Source organism: Poecile atricapillus, chromosome 7, assembly GCF_030490865.1.
Source record: "Poecile atricapillus isolate bPoeAtr1 chromosome 7, bPoeAtr1.hap1, whole genome shotgun sequence".
In the NCBI taxonomy this organism is placed as follows: Eukaryota; Metazoa; Chordata; class Aves; order Passeriformes; family Paridae; genus Poecile; species Poecile atricapillus.
In genome coordinates, this window is record NC_081255.1 from 18,653,588 (window position 1) to 18,669,675 (window position 16,088).

At 35.6% G+C, this 16,088-nt stretch overlaps 1 protein-coding gene across 3 annotated transcripts in view; it reads right to left on the reverse strand.

Moving 5' to 3' along the window:
- The window catches only part of PKN2 (protein kinase N2), a 55,213-nt gene that overhangs the window by 29,878 nt on the left and 9,247 nt on the right, over window positions 1–16,088 (reverse strand). For all 3 annotated transcript variants that reach the window (XM_058842393.1, XM_058842392.1, XM_058842394.1), the window contains one exon: window positions 1,087–1,387. In XM_058842393.1, coding sequence (XP_058698376.1) covers window positions 1,087–1,387 — 301 coding nt within the window. The remainder of the gene's footprint in view (window positions 1–1,086; window positions 1,388–16,088) is intronic.

The following is a 16,088-nucleotide window of genomic DNA, read 5'->3' on the forward strand; positions in this document are numbered from 1 at the left end:
GCTGTGTCCCTGCTCTACCTCTTGTATCCTCACACAAATCAAATGCAAAAAAAAATACTTCACCGGCCACCATGAACACTTGAAGACCTTTGCAGCATGTTACTGGGCCAGACTATGAATTGCTGACATCACCTGCCAGTATTTCTTAAATTCTCACTGTAACCAACCTTTCACAAGGATGCTGCAGACTTTTATTCTACTGCCCAAGCTTCCTTAGGCTTGGCATTACTTCACATGAATCTTCAATGGCTCATGCACATGATCAACTTTTTGCCAAGAAGAGTCTGTGCAATGTGAAATCATCAGGCTGGCAGTGTCTCCCAGGCCATTCCACAAAGCTGAAAGAGGACTGTTTACTTTCACAACATTCCATCTTAAAATACCAGCTCTGGTATTTTTAAAAAATACATTCAAAATTAGTTTTGACTCACTGCCATATGACAGAAAATACTAATTAAAACCATTAACTATAACCATTCTGTGAAAACAATTTCAAATTGTTGTTAAAATGGTAGCTTTGCTGTGGAAAAGGCTGAAGACTTAACAAATTGTAAGAAATACCACTGTAAGAAATGTTTGATAAGTTAAATAACAGGACAACAGAAAAATATTTTCTAAGTTAAGTCTTAAGTTTAAAAATATAAAAAAACCAACAAAATTTAATTTTTTTTTAAATTTTCAAAAATGTTGTAATTTTTCCTGCATTGAATAACAGAGTGCAAAAGTGCATCAGTGCTGATATCTATACTGTAATTCAGAGAAAGACACTGGAAGAGTTCATGAAATTTGCTTTCACACAGTGAAAAGCTACTAGGAAACATTACAGTGACTGAGAAAGTATTTTAGTATGCTAAGAACTGAAAGTGAAGAGCTCATAGTCCATAAAATAAAAAACTGTTCTCTAGAAAATAATTTAAAACTCAAAGGTACTGGATACTGATTTTTGAATCAAAACAAAGAGACATACATAAGTAATAAGCTCAACAGCTACAGATCTGCTCATTCACAAAGCAGTTTTTTCAAGTGAAATGGAAAAAACTTATCTCAGCTACAAAGCAAAACTGGTTTCACAGTAATGTACGGTACCTGCAACATCTTCGAGATCTGTTACAACAATGTGTGCATTTAGCTCCTGTAACTTATGATGTAAGTCTTCTAACTTCTTATTTGATTTTTTCAAAATGTTGTCCACATATGCCAAGTTCTTTTTGTCTGTTGTGACCTTCCTGAGGTTCTCTGCTCCCTCCTTGATTTTAAGTTCCTTTCTTATTTCTCGCTTGATTTGGTCCTTTACTTCATCCAGCTTCTGCTGTACCATTGTATCTGAGAAGTCCAACTTCTGGCCAGTACTCACATTCTCAGAGGTTACAAGACCTTTGGCATCCCCCTAGGAAGAAAAACAGTAATATTATCACCAGGCAACACTGTTTCTGACAACACACACTTACAGTGCCCAGCACTCAGGCCCCTGCATATTAACTCTGTAAGGCCATTCACTAACCTCAGCTTACACTCACATTGACCTAAAGCAACAATACCACAAGATATGACATGTTAACTGGAGCTACATTTTACAACAGATTTATTTTAAATTTAGTGACATCTTTACTATGCCTATTTTTAACACCAAGAGATTTAAATACTTTTGAATTTGTCATGGCTGCTTGCCTGGCAGTTATATGCCTCAGAGCTAATGAGTCATGTTTGTAATTTTATAGATTTAATTTGTGTTTTAATAGACAAGATGGATAGAGGAAAGAAAACTAACTTCTAATAATTATAATCTATGATGAAATTTTATACATTCTTTATAATAGGTGCCTTTTAAAGATTGTTAAAAAAATAATGTAGTGATGTTTGTACCTGTTTAAAGAAATACTGGCATATCTATAAAGATTTGTCAAGTTGTTACTAGAAATACATTTACCAGGTCTTTTTATTTTTTTAATCCTTCAAGTAAAGCCTTTCAGTTTAAAAAATAATAATGATTAAAAAAAACCAAATCTTACTTTTCTGTACAGGCAAGCTAGGCAGGAATGGGAAAAAAAAAAAAATGTTGCAATGATAGGACAGGAGTTGGTGTAGTAAGGGAGTAGGGGATGAAGTCTTCAGACCCCCAGCACACAGGGGGTCATAATTGTGCTTACTATACACTCACATATCACTGAGAAGTAAGAGCACAAAGGGCACATGACAGAATCTACTCTAGAATCTAATCTACAATTAATCACATATGTGACAAGATTTCTGTGCTTTATGCACACACCCTGGACAATGAACAGACATTAGGTCCTACCCAAAAAATTTCAGGTAGGGGTAAATGAGTGAAGATCAAAGAAGGGTTCTCCTGAACTTGAATTTGATCCCATCCTAATTCAGAATTTATTTAATAAATGTCTGTCCTGATTTGCATGTAACTACCCAAAAGACAAAAATTCCACCAAATTTTCTTAAACACTATGATGAAGTTGCCTTGACTTCTGAAAAACAGGGAGGACAAAAAGGTGTTTTAATTAAAATGTTGAAAGTTTTTGTCATAAAATCAGTTATCATCACAGTAAACAGTAGAAGAAAATGTTCTGGAGGGAGCTCAAGGAGCACAGCATCAGGCTAGTAAACTGAAGATTGTCAGAACACAAAACCACTAGAGATACTCTGCAGTAACTTGGTTTCCAAAAGAATTTGGATCATGAAGGCTGTGCCTGGGCCCTACATGTCAACAGATAATCTTGGTCAAACTGTTTCAATCCATGCTTATTCCAGCAATCCTATGTTCCATAAGCAAGATCCAATCTACTAGTCCTCAACTATAATTTCACAAATTTCCTGAATCTCTCATTAAATTTTTTCTACCCATAGCTTCTACTTTTAGTACAAAGAGTTAAGAACTCAAAGGTTCTTAAATATTCAAAGTAGTCAGAAGCACCATCTTGCCACAGAATTTGACTATCAGTAAAAAAGAGAACAAGTAAGCAATTTAGAAATTACAAATTGAGTAAGAAATGAAAGAGAAAAAAACCCATGCAAACTAACTTTAAGTGCACTTGTGAGTGCTTTTCTGTCAGTGCAGATTAAAATAAATAATTATGCATATGTAGAGAGGCTATTAATAGCTGTACTGGGAAATACATGACATTGTCTCCATATACAGGCACATAAAATAGAATCGATTTAAAAAAAGAAATAGAATAATCAATAGCAATGAGCAACTAGTACAAAGGTTCATAGCCATATTGAAGGAAGCCAACCACCACAAGTTGAGTGCTTAGTTTTGAGAAAACTGAAACTGAAAATAAATTTATATGAGAACTGTATGGCAAACTATTTAAGTAGTAAGTATATCCAAATCAGATTAAGATCTTTGATTTTCCTGTTTGTCTAACACATAAAAATTAAGGATGTCAAAGAAGAGCATCAAGATTAGTATGCTACAACTCAGCCTTAAAAAAAAAAAGATTTAAAAAAATTATTGTAAATAAAAAGCATGTATTTTTACAGCACAATTATTCATGCCTTTTTTGTATGCTTTCTAGAAATAAATTTACCTATCACCTGCTTCCTTAAAGCAGGATATTATACTTTTTAAAGTTCAGAGGAAAAGGACAAATGAGAAATGTAAAAAGACCCAAATCAAATAAAAAATCAAAAGAAAAAAACCCACCAAAATCCACCCTAAACCCACAACAAAACCTTTATTCAATGCTGTAATAGCACCTGAAGTTTGATAAAATTATGCCAAGAATGTACACTTCTCAAACATAAAAATGTAATTAAGATATAAATAATTCAGAAATATTATTCACTGGGGTTTATCAAAGAGACTTCAGTTAATTGTTCATCCATTGAACAATAATGTATTTTGTTACAGGGGAGGTTTTCATCCCTCCAGAAGCCGTATATCCCATCTGTTAAAGTGATGTTATGTTCTTCCACAAAAAGGTTTTTGGAGCCCTTGTTCCAGACAGAGTCCCTAGTAAGTCTTCAATGAAACTAAATCTCCATGATCATTAGTAATTTGCCTTCCAAATTTGCAGTAATTGAGGCAAAGTTCTTCTCAGCCTGAGAAGTCTCAGCAGAATCTTTGTTCCTGGATTTAAGGGTTTCAGGATCGAGTTTTCTTCAATCTGCTTTTGAGACAGTAGTGTTCAATAGTGTGGATGTTAAAAATGGAAGCTGGTCACACTGCCTGTACATTTAAACAGTCTTTTTTAAACCTCCCCCAAAGCCACAGATGATACTCCTTCTGTCTCTCCTGTCATCCAAAGTTAATTATACTTTTGAGCAAAAAGTATTCTCTCACCTAGTTATCCAGATGTGTCACCCAGCACAGAGGTCACTGAAACAAATTCTTCCAAGGAGGCAAGTGTGCACCCAGTGACCCTTGAAGGTCATTGTGAATGCAGAGCAGGAGCGAGCTCTGCAAGTGAAGCTGCTCTAGTCCTGCACTCGTGTTTTGCTGCTAAGATGCAGCAAAGGTTTGAGACAGAGCCTCATGCTGCAAAGATGAGCAGCCTCAAGTGTTCCAGTTTACGATGAAGACAATGTCCACAATGGCACAACAGGACAGAATGTCTAACAGTTAAATCAGCGAAACGAGGTGGGATTTTTTCTTTAAGAAAAGCACCTCCTAAATGCCAAACTAAAAACTATACTTTTAAACTGAAATTACTTAAAATACAGCATATTCCAGCTTTATTAGATGACATCCTATTACAAGTCTGTGTTTAGACCTGAATATTCTTTCAATAAACTATTTTTCTGATTTGGATAAACCCCGTCCCAGGATGAAAATCACATCCTTTAGGTTTTAGGTGTTCTGCCCACTCAACCTGAAAATTAAGTGCAAAAAGAAACAACAGTTAGGGGCAGGGCCCAAGTTCTTTCCTTTGCTGTGCTCAGGCAGGCAGTGTGCAAAGACAGAATCATTCACAATCTCTATGCCAAGAAGCTATCAATGAATTTTGCACAACTCTTCCCTTTACTCTCCATTTCAAAATCACTTAAAATAAAGTATCTTAGAGTGGAAATGCTCTGAAACAGATAATGACTAAACCACTCCTGCTGGCAAATCAGAGAACAGGCCTCACTGCTTTACAATCCAAGGCAAAAGAATGGGCAGCCAGTTACTGATTGTCAGTTTCTTTTTAAATTCAGGTAGTGTTTTGACTGCTGGTTAAAAGAGAGGGGCCAATCTTTGCTGGGTGGTCCCAGTACTGGACAGCTCAGCACAGCATCCTTCCCCCACTGTGCCACAGCAAACTGCTGGGGACCTGCTTCTTGGCCCAAGCAGTGGCAAAGGGCAGCATCACCCACCCACTGTGGGAGGCACAGACAGCAATGAGAGGCAGCACTGCACACTTCTTTGCAGTGGCAAAATACACATTTCTGAGCCACTGCAGGTTTCTGAAACATTTCAGTGTGTAATGAAACTGAACATATGCTTACTACGATCAACTGTCAAGGACCGCAAATTAGATACTACTGCTTAATAAAAAAATAAAAAAAAAAAAAAAAGAAAGAAAGAAAGGAGTCAATTTATGCAGCCATCCCATTGCAATAGACTCAACATCACTTGGATTGCTGGCCAAAGACTATCTATTTACATAGATTAATTCAAGATGCCAGCCTTCAATTTCTGTACTTCTGGGTAATGTTTTAAGTATAGTTGCTGAAAATAATGAGTAGTGGTCTGTGCATGTCTTCTCATAATACAGTCTGGCTGGTGTAGTGAAAGAAAGTAGTAGTATTGTTTATGAAAACCATGCAGGGCTTGCACTTTTGCTTCAGATAAATTCTGAACGAAATAACTGGTGAAGCAGGTGCTTTGACATACTGCATTTACCACCAAAATCCCATTTAAGAATAAAACATATAAACTGCATGGCAGTGGCAATGGTACTGCTGAAGTGAGTACCATGAAGTTGAATGTAACAGAGAATCTGCTTCAGTTGTGTAAACAGAACGGCTTTGAATTCTAAATTAGATTCTCAAACTGTCCCCTCTTAGAAAATAAAACTGAAACTCCGGGCATTAGTAACTCCTGAAGACTTGCTCCTAAAATCACAGTACAACTTCACTATGCTATACCGTATCTTCATTATAGAGAATATTGATTAGAGCAAGAATTCAGTTTGCTCATTTATGTTAGAAGTTGTTATAGACAGGTAAGTGGAGCCTTAAACCACACCATGATTAACAGCTGATGAGTGCTCATGCACAATATTATTTACATTTCACACTGACGTGCTACCAGCACACACTAAACCTGCCTTGAGAAAAAATCCCAAACCAGACCTTATCAAAACTCACATTAAAACTGGTTACATTCTTTCCTAGAAGTATTAGTGTTTCCTTTCACATGCTCTTGAATTTTAGTAATTATTTCAACAATGAGACAATAAAAAACCTGTTTGACAAATATAGTAAAAAATGCTATATAAAAATAGGATTTTTCATCTTATGTATGATTAAAAAAGTTATCATAACCCAGAAAGACTAAATGTTTATTAATTTCTAATTTAATTTCAAAGAGCTAGAAGTACAGATTTGGAACTACTAGGTATCTTAGTATAATAATATTCTGAATAATTTTTTAGAGGGAAAAAAAAATAAGGAAAAGAAAAAAAAGCTGCTTTTCTGAGCTAACTGCCAAAGTCCCCAAAGTTTTCTACAGTAATTCCTAAAACTAGAGTAGTCTTTGATTTTACGAATAATGTTAATCAATTGCAAACTTCCCTTCCCCCCTGAAGTCATTCATAAAACCAGATGTGACGGCTTGTCTGGATTACTGGAACTACATGGACTATTTCCTCCTGCTCAGAAGCAAATGTGATTGTGGTCAAGATCTCAGCATTCACCCAATGTCAAGAACTAAAAAAAAAAAGCTTGGAGGCTTAATAGATTTTGGCATTAGTTTGCTGTGCTAACATGTCACAAATCAGGATTTAAATTTAATCTAAGTCACAGCTTTCTTCTTTGTAACAAGTGGCCGTTTAAGGCAGAAATACCCATAGTCCACTACATTATACATGGATGAATTCAAGTAGGACACTGATTAAATGGGGCTCAATTCCTGTGTACAAATAGCAAGTGTCCAAGTGCATCTGTAAGAGATGAAATAGATTTCAAAAAAAGGAAAAACGTATTCTTTAAATAGGGAGGTCCTCAATCAGCTGGTCACCTCTGCTACTCTCTCCAGTTTGAGCTGTTGTCCTGATGAATACTTTAGGAGGAATGTTTGCTTTTACTCACACAATAGCTGCTGGGCTGCAGCAGTTGGTCCTACAGCTTCGGTATGAAAACCTGTGTGACCTGACTACCAAAATACCTCATCTAAACAGGTAACAAAATTCCCTGGGGAGTCCTTGCTACCATCTAGCTTCCAGCCTCTGAGAATCCCTGATTCAGCCAAAATTTTCTAACACAAAGAGCATGGCCTCCAAAATGTGCTCCAACTGCAGTGAAGACTTGCTTACAGAACTAGAAGTTGTGCCCATGCAGTGCTGTGCCAACACTAATGAGAGAAAGGGGCGTAAGAGAGAGATTTCTTTGCTACAGAAGAGAAAGAAAATATTTTAAGAAATGTTGCTTTCAGCTGCTTCTCATTGTAGCAGCTCTTGATGGTTTTACACAAGAGAAGAACCAAGGAGTCTTGCAAAGAAATATGACATTGAAAGAAAATCTTCACACTGACCTTTCTCACTATCACGGAAACTTGATGGAGGCTGTGGCACAACACAGGTGATGAGCACTCAAATGCGAGATCAGCAAATGGCTACAGTATCCCAGAAGCATGACTACATATTCTGGCAACAGGTGTGGTACAAACACTTCAGCAGTTTCCAAACTTTTATCTATAACTTGAAGTTCTGACTCCAAGCCAAAAACTTCCAATAGAGCCCAGTACAAAAGAAACAAAACTTCCCCTCTCTAGTTCCACACATGCTAAAGAAATAGCAAAATCCTAGTTCCCATTAATAGAGACTGCTGTCACAACCTCTATTAACATGTGCCCAAGAAGATCAGTATATGAAATTATGCTTATAATAATGCCAATTCTCCATTCTCTGTGAGACTTTGCTTAGTTTTCATTTAGCTTCTCATCACATATAATAACATACTCAGAAGAAAACTGCATTTTATGTAAATAGTATGGTTTCAAGCAGACCACACATGGTAGGTGAAGCTCTATTAAATGCCAAAATATAAACAATCCCTTTCAAGATACAGGGAAAAAGATTTTATAAAATGTTAATACCATAGTGCATGCTGAAGATAGTGCCAATAATGATGTATCATAGAACTGTGCCAAGAAGACTGAAGTTATTCCTCTAAAACACAGCCTCACCAAGATGCAGTCTCACCAGTGCTTTGCAATCAAAGCACTGAAATGAAAATTGCTCATCTAATGCCTGTAACATTATCATGACATATATTAATAATGTGGTAAATATACACACTCCCCTTTAGAAGATGAGGAAAACAATTGGATTAAGTGGCAGTTCAACAAATGAAAGAGAAGCAAGTTCAAAGAAGCACAAAATATTTCAAGACCCTCAGCCACAGAACCTGGAGTTGTACACTTACTGTACTGGGCAGTGGAAACAGACACGTACCTGTGTCCTACCTCCTACTGTCAACACAGGAATTTCATGCACAAACTTGTTCTTCATTTTCTAAATTTGAACCAAAAAATATAGTCTTCTTTTGAGAAATGTTGTGGTGAAAAAAAATTTTAAGACCCTATAAAAATATGAAGACTGGTATATAGCACAGATATGCACATTTTTGTGTGTGTTTGACAGTTTGAGACTTCTTTAAAATAAAAACCTCTTAAATTTTAAAACTGATAGCAAAACTATGTATTGTGAGGGACTTAGGCATTTGATAATTTTGGATTTTTTGCCTGTTACTTTAAACACTTAAAAAACCCCATAGGAATTACTGTTTTTTTTTTTAATGAGAACACCTGCATTTTTCTGTACCATATAAATATATAAACAGCTTCATCCTAATCGCCTAGAATTATTTATTAAATATATACAGCATGTACTTTTAAAATACAGTGTATTTTAATACACTTGCCAAATCCTACATAGGGGTATCCATGGTATCCATTTCTTTCAGAAGTTCATACTCATTTCAAATTAATGCCAGAGATTGAAACAAGGAAGGGGGACTTGAGAGAAATTCTTATCACAAGACATGTCTCAGTTTGACTGGACTGATTTCTCTGTAGTTACATTAAGCTCAAGTTTGGTGTAAGCAGTTGTTATAATGCTTTGAAGTGATTGAAGTATAAGTTACTCAGGAAACAGAACTATTTCAGATAAAGGTAAGGTCATGCAAATGTTGTGTGGCGAATTTGCCTCTAAGTACAAGTAATACAGAAACTAATCTGTCCACCAGGGAGAAACTCTCTCCCCCTTCCCCATATTGCTTCCACCATAACCACTAAGATACCTGCTTAAGTGCATGTTAAAGCAAACACCTAAACTCAAGAATTTCTCCTGCTACTGAAAGTTAGTATGTTAATTTTGTTCTATGTCACCCCAATATGTTTATGCAATATTTATTGCTTTTTTTTTCATATAAAACATTTATCTGTTTTTGTCTAACATTCAGAGCAGAGTAATATTATACATGTAGCTCAAGATGTTTGAAAAAATAATGTCAGTATGTTATCCAAACTACAGGATGCAGAATTTAATTTGGTAGGAGAGATTTTCAAAGGTAAAAAGGTCAAGTCAACAAACATGAGTCACAATCATGTCTTATGACTTTGGTAACTCCTCCTCAAACTCAATGCACACTGTACAAAGGTGATAATTTGGTGGGCATGCATCCAAAAATATACTTACATTAAAGAGAAGTTACCATTGCAGCCATACATTTTCAACAGCTCTAATGTCAACATTAAGATAAACATACGTGGGTAAATTTCTGCTTCTGAAGGAGTTTTAGTTACTATGCAGAAATACAAAAATAAAACCCCAAGGAACCCAATGTATTAATAGTTAATGACAATCAGGGCCAATACCAGTGGAAAGGTATTTTTCTTGTTTTATGATAAAAATGAATTAGATAATAGCTATCACTAAAAAGGTATTATTATCTATCTTGGGTAATGCAACAGATTGACCATTCTGCTCATCCACAAATCACAATATCAGCTGTTTGCCACATCTGTTATGTGGTGGTACTTTAGTTGAAGTGTAACACACTTCAACTAAAATGCAAGAGAAGAATGCTAAAATGCCTTACTACAGAAACAAATCATTACAACTGGAAGTTTTCTGTTCTTCCAGTGCAGGTTAAAAATCTTAAACACTGAAATGATGCAAAAGAAATCCTCCGAATAAATAGGAATTTCTCAATAACACATACAAGTATCAGGACATTGTTAAAGACCAATACACTGAATTCCTTTAATCTGAAAAGTACAATAAAGAGGTCCCTGGATGTAAATCTCCATTTCTGACATGGATAACTAGCAATTGAAAAGAAAAACCCTCCAATTTCTTTGTTTCTGGCAATTCCAACTTTCAGCACAGACAATTGACGTGTTAGTCCATTTCACTTTACTATGCTTTACAGGAGCTATTTTTAGCCATTTCAAAACGAATGGAAGAGTTGAGAGTCTACATTCCACTCTAATTAAGCCATCATATTTAGCAGCCAACTATTTTGTACATTATAAATGCAGCAATACATATCAGAGATAATACTAACATCTGTTTTATAAGGCAAGAGGCCAAGTGGCTAAATACTAGATCCTGGTGAAGGAACCAGATTTTTTGCTTTCTAGGACTCTCTGCAACAGTGGCTTCACCAGAGCTTATGGGTTTCCCAGCTTGCTAGCTGAATCTATTATTACAGGAAAGGGATGTATGTTTGTATTTATACCAAGGATCTGAGTCTTCACACTCTAGGATTAAGAACTCTTTCACAGTAGCTTGGGTTGTTATATCTGAAGTTACTGAAGTTCACAGCCTACACTCCAACCAGCTGGAAATCCTGCTCCTGCTTTCACCTCCTGCAGTAAAAGAATGATGGGAAAGTCTCCTTAAATCCTTTCCTCATCTTTTACAGGTGGTCAGTAGAAAAGATCACTTTTCCCTATTGGGACTGCCACACCCAAAATTCCACTTGTAGAGATGCAGGCATCTCATTCCATGCTCTTCCAGTAAAAGTTTACGTATGAACACAGGGCTATTTATAGAAGCATTACTTCACATCCCATTTGTCTGGGACTTCTACAGAGCATCACTGATGCTCACTGTGATACATTTGAATAGTGTTTTTGCAATCCTTCTTTCTCTGACCCTTAAAATATGATAGAAAGATTCTCACTGGCTCTTAATGTCCATTTTCTATTTAAGAATTCCCTAGGCATTATGGAATAATGAAGAAATAGAATCCTGTCTTAACCTACAACAGAAGCCAAAAGAAAATTGCCTGACTTAACTGCTTTATATTCAACAGCAATGAAAAAGAGGCAAGTTATTTCACTTACTACACGGATTACAAAAATTTCTTGTTACATTTCTACATACAAATCTGCCTAAAGCTTTTGTTTTAAAACCTTCCTACATTTTCTTAGTTTTTAGGAGCTCTGATTCCCCACTGACTGCAATACAGTACTCTAAGTAAATCTGCTTTTTTATGACCTAAAATGAACATATGACTTACATATGAAGTTTGCAGTGAAAAGTGTAGAACAAAAGCCTAGGATTTTAGCAAAGACTTTCCCAATGCATATTGAACAAATTTTACTCTTTATGTTCAGTCTCAGCACCATCTCCCAAGTAAGCTGCTTCCTGTCTTGCACACATACTTGCATAGGACTATCCTCCATCTAGCTCTTGTTACTGGCAGAGTTCAGTACCAATTAAATAGAAAATGGAAGAATCAGTTTCAAAAACAGCAATGCACCACACCTGGTAACCTAATAATAGACTGTAACATAATAGAAATAAAGCAGAAAAAACTAACAGTTTTTCAATGCATCATGTATAGACACAGACATAAAACTAAACCTTAAAGGATTTCATATATATACACCCATGTACAAATAACAATAGCAAAAAGGTCTCACAACTATATGAAATTAGGGGAATTATGTTGTATTTTATACCGCTGAGCATTCAGAAAACCCACAGCAAGACATAACTGTTAGTGATCTCAATACTCTTCCTTTTTCAGAGTGGGAAAGGTTACATATGCATTCTATGTGTTTTCTAGTGGCAATCATATGTGAATGGAACCTTGAATGTGGTAAATGTAGTATGTAACCTGTTTATCCTAAATTGATCCATTTTTTAATACTAAAAGCCTCACCCTATTTTACAGGGCACATATAAAGAGCAGTTTTCATATACAGAATTTCAAAAAGCATCCTAGAAATACTTGCTGCCAATGTGAATCTGATTTTGGTATGCTCATAACTTTTGAGGCATTCTTCAAGACTGAAAGTTTTCCACTTCATTCCAGTTCAGGAGCATTTCAGCTAGCAGCCTGAGAAAAATGCTTTGGTACTACTTTGGTACTACTGGAAAAATGCTTCAGGTGCTACTAGAAACTGTAGCATGAAAAATATATTAAGCAAAAGTAGAATATTCTGCTTTATTAATAACTAAGAACTACCAAAAAATACTCTAGATATGACATTGAGCAAAACCTTCATGAAGAAGTGCCTTAAGCTAAAGAAGGAAAGTACTGCAATCAGAAGCTATTTATGGTTGAAGTTTAACCTGCTGCATTCCCCAGAGTATCTACAATGTATTCCTCTATAATGACCTGTCTAATCTAAAGCATGTCATCTTTAGGAGACAAAAATACACAAATTAACTTCTGACTGAAAAATACCAGCAGGAAGATGACTCCTACTTGAAAGAGACTTGCATATTCTGAAATTTAAGTTTTAGAGGGTTGTGGCTATTTCCTAACTGCACTTGGAAGGGGCTGATTGTGAGTGGGTGGAGTGTATTTTTTTGATGCTCTCTCAAGTATTGTATTAAAAATGTCAGGAGTCAAAGGAGAAAAATAAAAATCAGCCTCTATAATAAAAAAATAAATTAAATTACAAAAATAAAGTACAGTCCCAATCTGTCTACACTATTTTCCAAATTAAGCTGAGATACTATATTTAGCTCAGGCTACCATCCTCTCAACTCCAAACATCTCTGACCTCTCTGAGCATTACTGGTTTCTTTTTCATGCCCTTTGCACTGTTTTACCCAGCCAGGACACAATGAACCAACATTATTATGAGCATTCTGGGGTACAGCCAATGCTTTTGCCTAGGCACAGGTCCTCCCCATTTTCTGAAGATGCCAGAACCCCAGCCAGCTACCCCTGAGTGAGGAAGAGGCAGCTCTGTTCATTCCCACTGTATGCCACTAAAATACTCACTGCCTTTGTATCTCAGGTTTACAGGAATTCCCAGCAGTTGTACTTCATTATGTAGTAAGTATATTCATTGCAATAAAGAAACATATATTTCAGGACAGTAAAAAGATTCTTTTATAACAGTGGAAAAATTAAGAGAATTAGAAACATCTCTCATTTTCAATATACATTGTCGGTAAAGTGCAAGACTGAAATTAGTGGAAGAATTTGCAGAAAAAAACTACATGCCAGATAGAAATGAAGAGGAAAATAATTCAGCTCCATAGTTCAGACAGTGTATGAATCAATTCAGAATATGGATGCCTGTAGTTAAGTTTTAAAAATCTGTTTACTTGAAGTATACATCTTAAACTGACAGTGAATTAAAGTACATGCAAGAGAGGGGAGGGGAGGCAAATGCTAAAGAAAGGAAATGCTACTTTGGAGCTCATAAAACAGTATAGTCTATTGTAGAAAGGAAAAAATTTGCAAAAATGGGAGACCATTAGCAGAACTTGGATCTCCCTTACTTTTCTTTCATACCCAAGGTCATCTAGTTCAAGAATGCCACTAGAGTTCAAGAAATCAATTACCATGTGCACAGAAACTACTGCCCTGACTGTGTCACTCCCATCAGTGAGTTACTCCCATCAAAAAGAAACACTTCAAATTAGTGCTGGCTGCTAACCTGAAAAATATACAATGATACTGGATAGTCCCCTACAGCAGGCCATCATTCCTTTTCCTCCTGCACTTAAGAAACTTCTAAGGATTTTAAAAAAATCTATTAGAATTAGTTTAATTAAAATTTGAGAATATATTCACTTGCTCTCTTGTGCAGAATCCTAATAGAGTTAAAGACCGATTACTAAAGTAGGTAAATTTTAAACTGTAAATTGTTTCTGCATTATGTAGAATGTTACAGGTAAAGGCAGAATTCAAGAAAGGAGTTTGCCCCCAAACAAAAATTAACTGCTGACAAATGCCATGTGCTTTGCCATAGATTAATATTTTATTTGAAAAATGCACATACAAAATGAAAAGGAAAAAAGTTGGATCGAGATGTTCCTTTGTGAAATGGCTTGCTTATATGTTGAGGAATCATATTTGAACCAGCTTAATAAAAATGAATAGTTAACACTAAATTTTTCACCCAACAGAAAAATTTTTAGTTTGACTCACACTAACTTCCATGAATAAAGAAGTAGAGTACAATTAAAAAATCCTCTGAAAGAAATGATGTTGTTCCAATGTTGAAGTACTGTCTGTTTTAATTTTCAAAATGTTATGTTCCGATCTCTTCAGCAGAGGAGAAACCAAAGATACAAACCATAGCAACTTGAAGAAAACTCCCCAATAATGAATTAAGTTTCAATAACAAAATTTAAATAATCTTTCTGAGGACCCCTAGTTATGGATATTATAATTTGCAAATCATAACTTTTGACATCCAGGCATTCTCAGCCTAAAACAACGGCTTCATATGAGCTTATAAATAAGCAACAAACAAACTCAAATATTGCAGAAAACATGCTTCCATTAAAGGAGATTGCTGAGTCCCAAATGGGCAGCAGTTCAAGAATGCTACATGAGTAGTCAGGCATGTACGATTTACAGTACTTTTACTTTTCTACTGCTGTCACTAAGTTTAGAACATGTCTACAAAAAGGCCTTGCTGGTTTTAAAATGTTCTGTAGATCTGTATGCTTGTTTTTGTATTTTTCAATACAAGTCTTTGAAACTTTGTCTTCTGTAAGCTTCTGCTAGAATCTGGTTTACTGTATTGGGTCTCCCCATCTGATTTTGCCCATGGAATTCCCTACATGCTCTGAACAGGCTGCAGGCAGCACACACCCTTACAACTTCAGAGGTTAATAATACTTGTCAGAAAAGCTGATACTTTGTCATCATCTATCTTATAATTCTAGCTTCCCCACCTTGAGTATTAAGAAAGAAAGAATCTTTTCATGTCATATGCAGATTTATCTATAAAGGAAACATCCTCTTAAAATACATTCCACTTGATTGTTTTGCAGTGTCTTTCCATATAAATAAACATATAAAGTTGAAAAGCAATGGATGGTGTTACATATTGTGCTTGTAAAAAGCAACAGGCCACACAGTCAATTACCATTCCTTCTAAATTATCAGCAATAGCTTTGAATGCTTTTGGGCCTATGTTACTCAAAAATCCAAGAGATAATATGTATCACAATGATAAAAAAGAAGCTTCAATCTCGTATCTAGTAAGCTCAGTGATGTAAATAGGGAAGTCCTCAAATCTATCATAAAAGGAAGAGGTTATGTTCCTCTTCCTGCAGAAGAGAAATAAGAAAGGTAGAAAAACAGAGCCAAGCAAGTTTTATCCATTGTTCTAAGGACTGCCATAAAGTTTCTAGTCCTCATTATAGAAATGAGCCTGTTGTTTCCAGGGGGCTTTGGAATACCTGGAATCACCAAAACCAATCTTCTTGTTTATTTTAAACATAATCTTTCACCTCAACAACACAAATATAAAAGAATTCATTCAGGGTTTGTAAGTACAAGGAGAATGAGAAAGAATTGATAATTCTGAAATTAATTCAGCACAAGAACATTGAAAATACTTAATCACTTTGTTACCTCAAACTTCTTACTTCTACACCAGATTTTCTCCCCAAAATTTGGCTAGACCTCTGAAACACAGCATCAATCTTGTA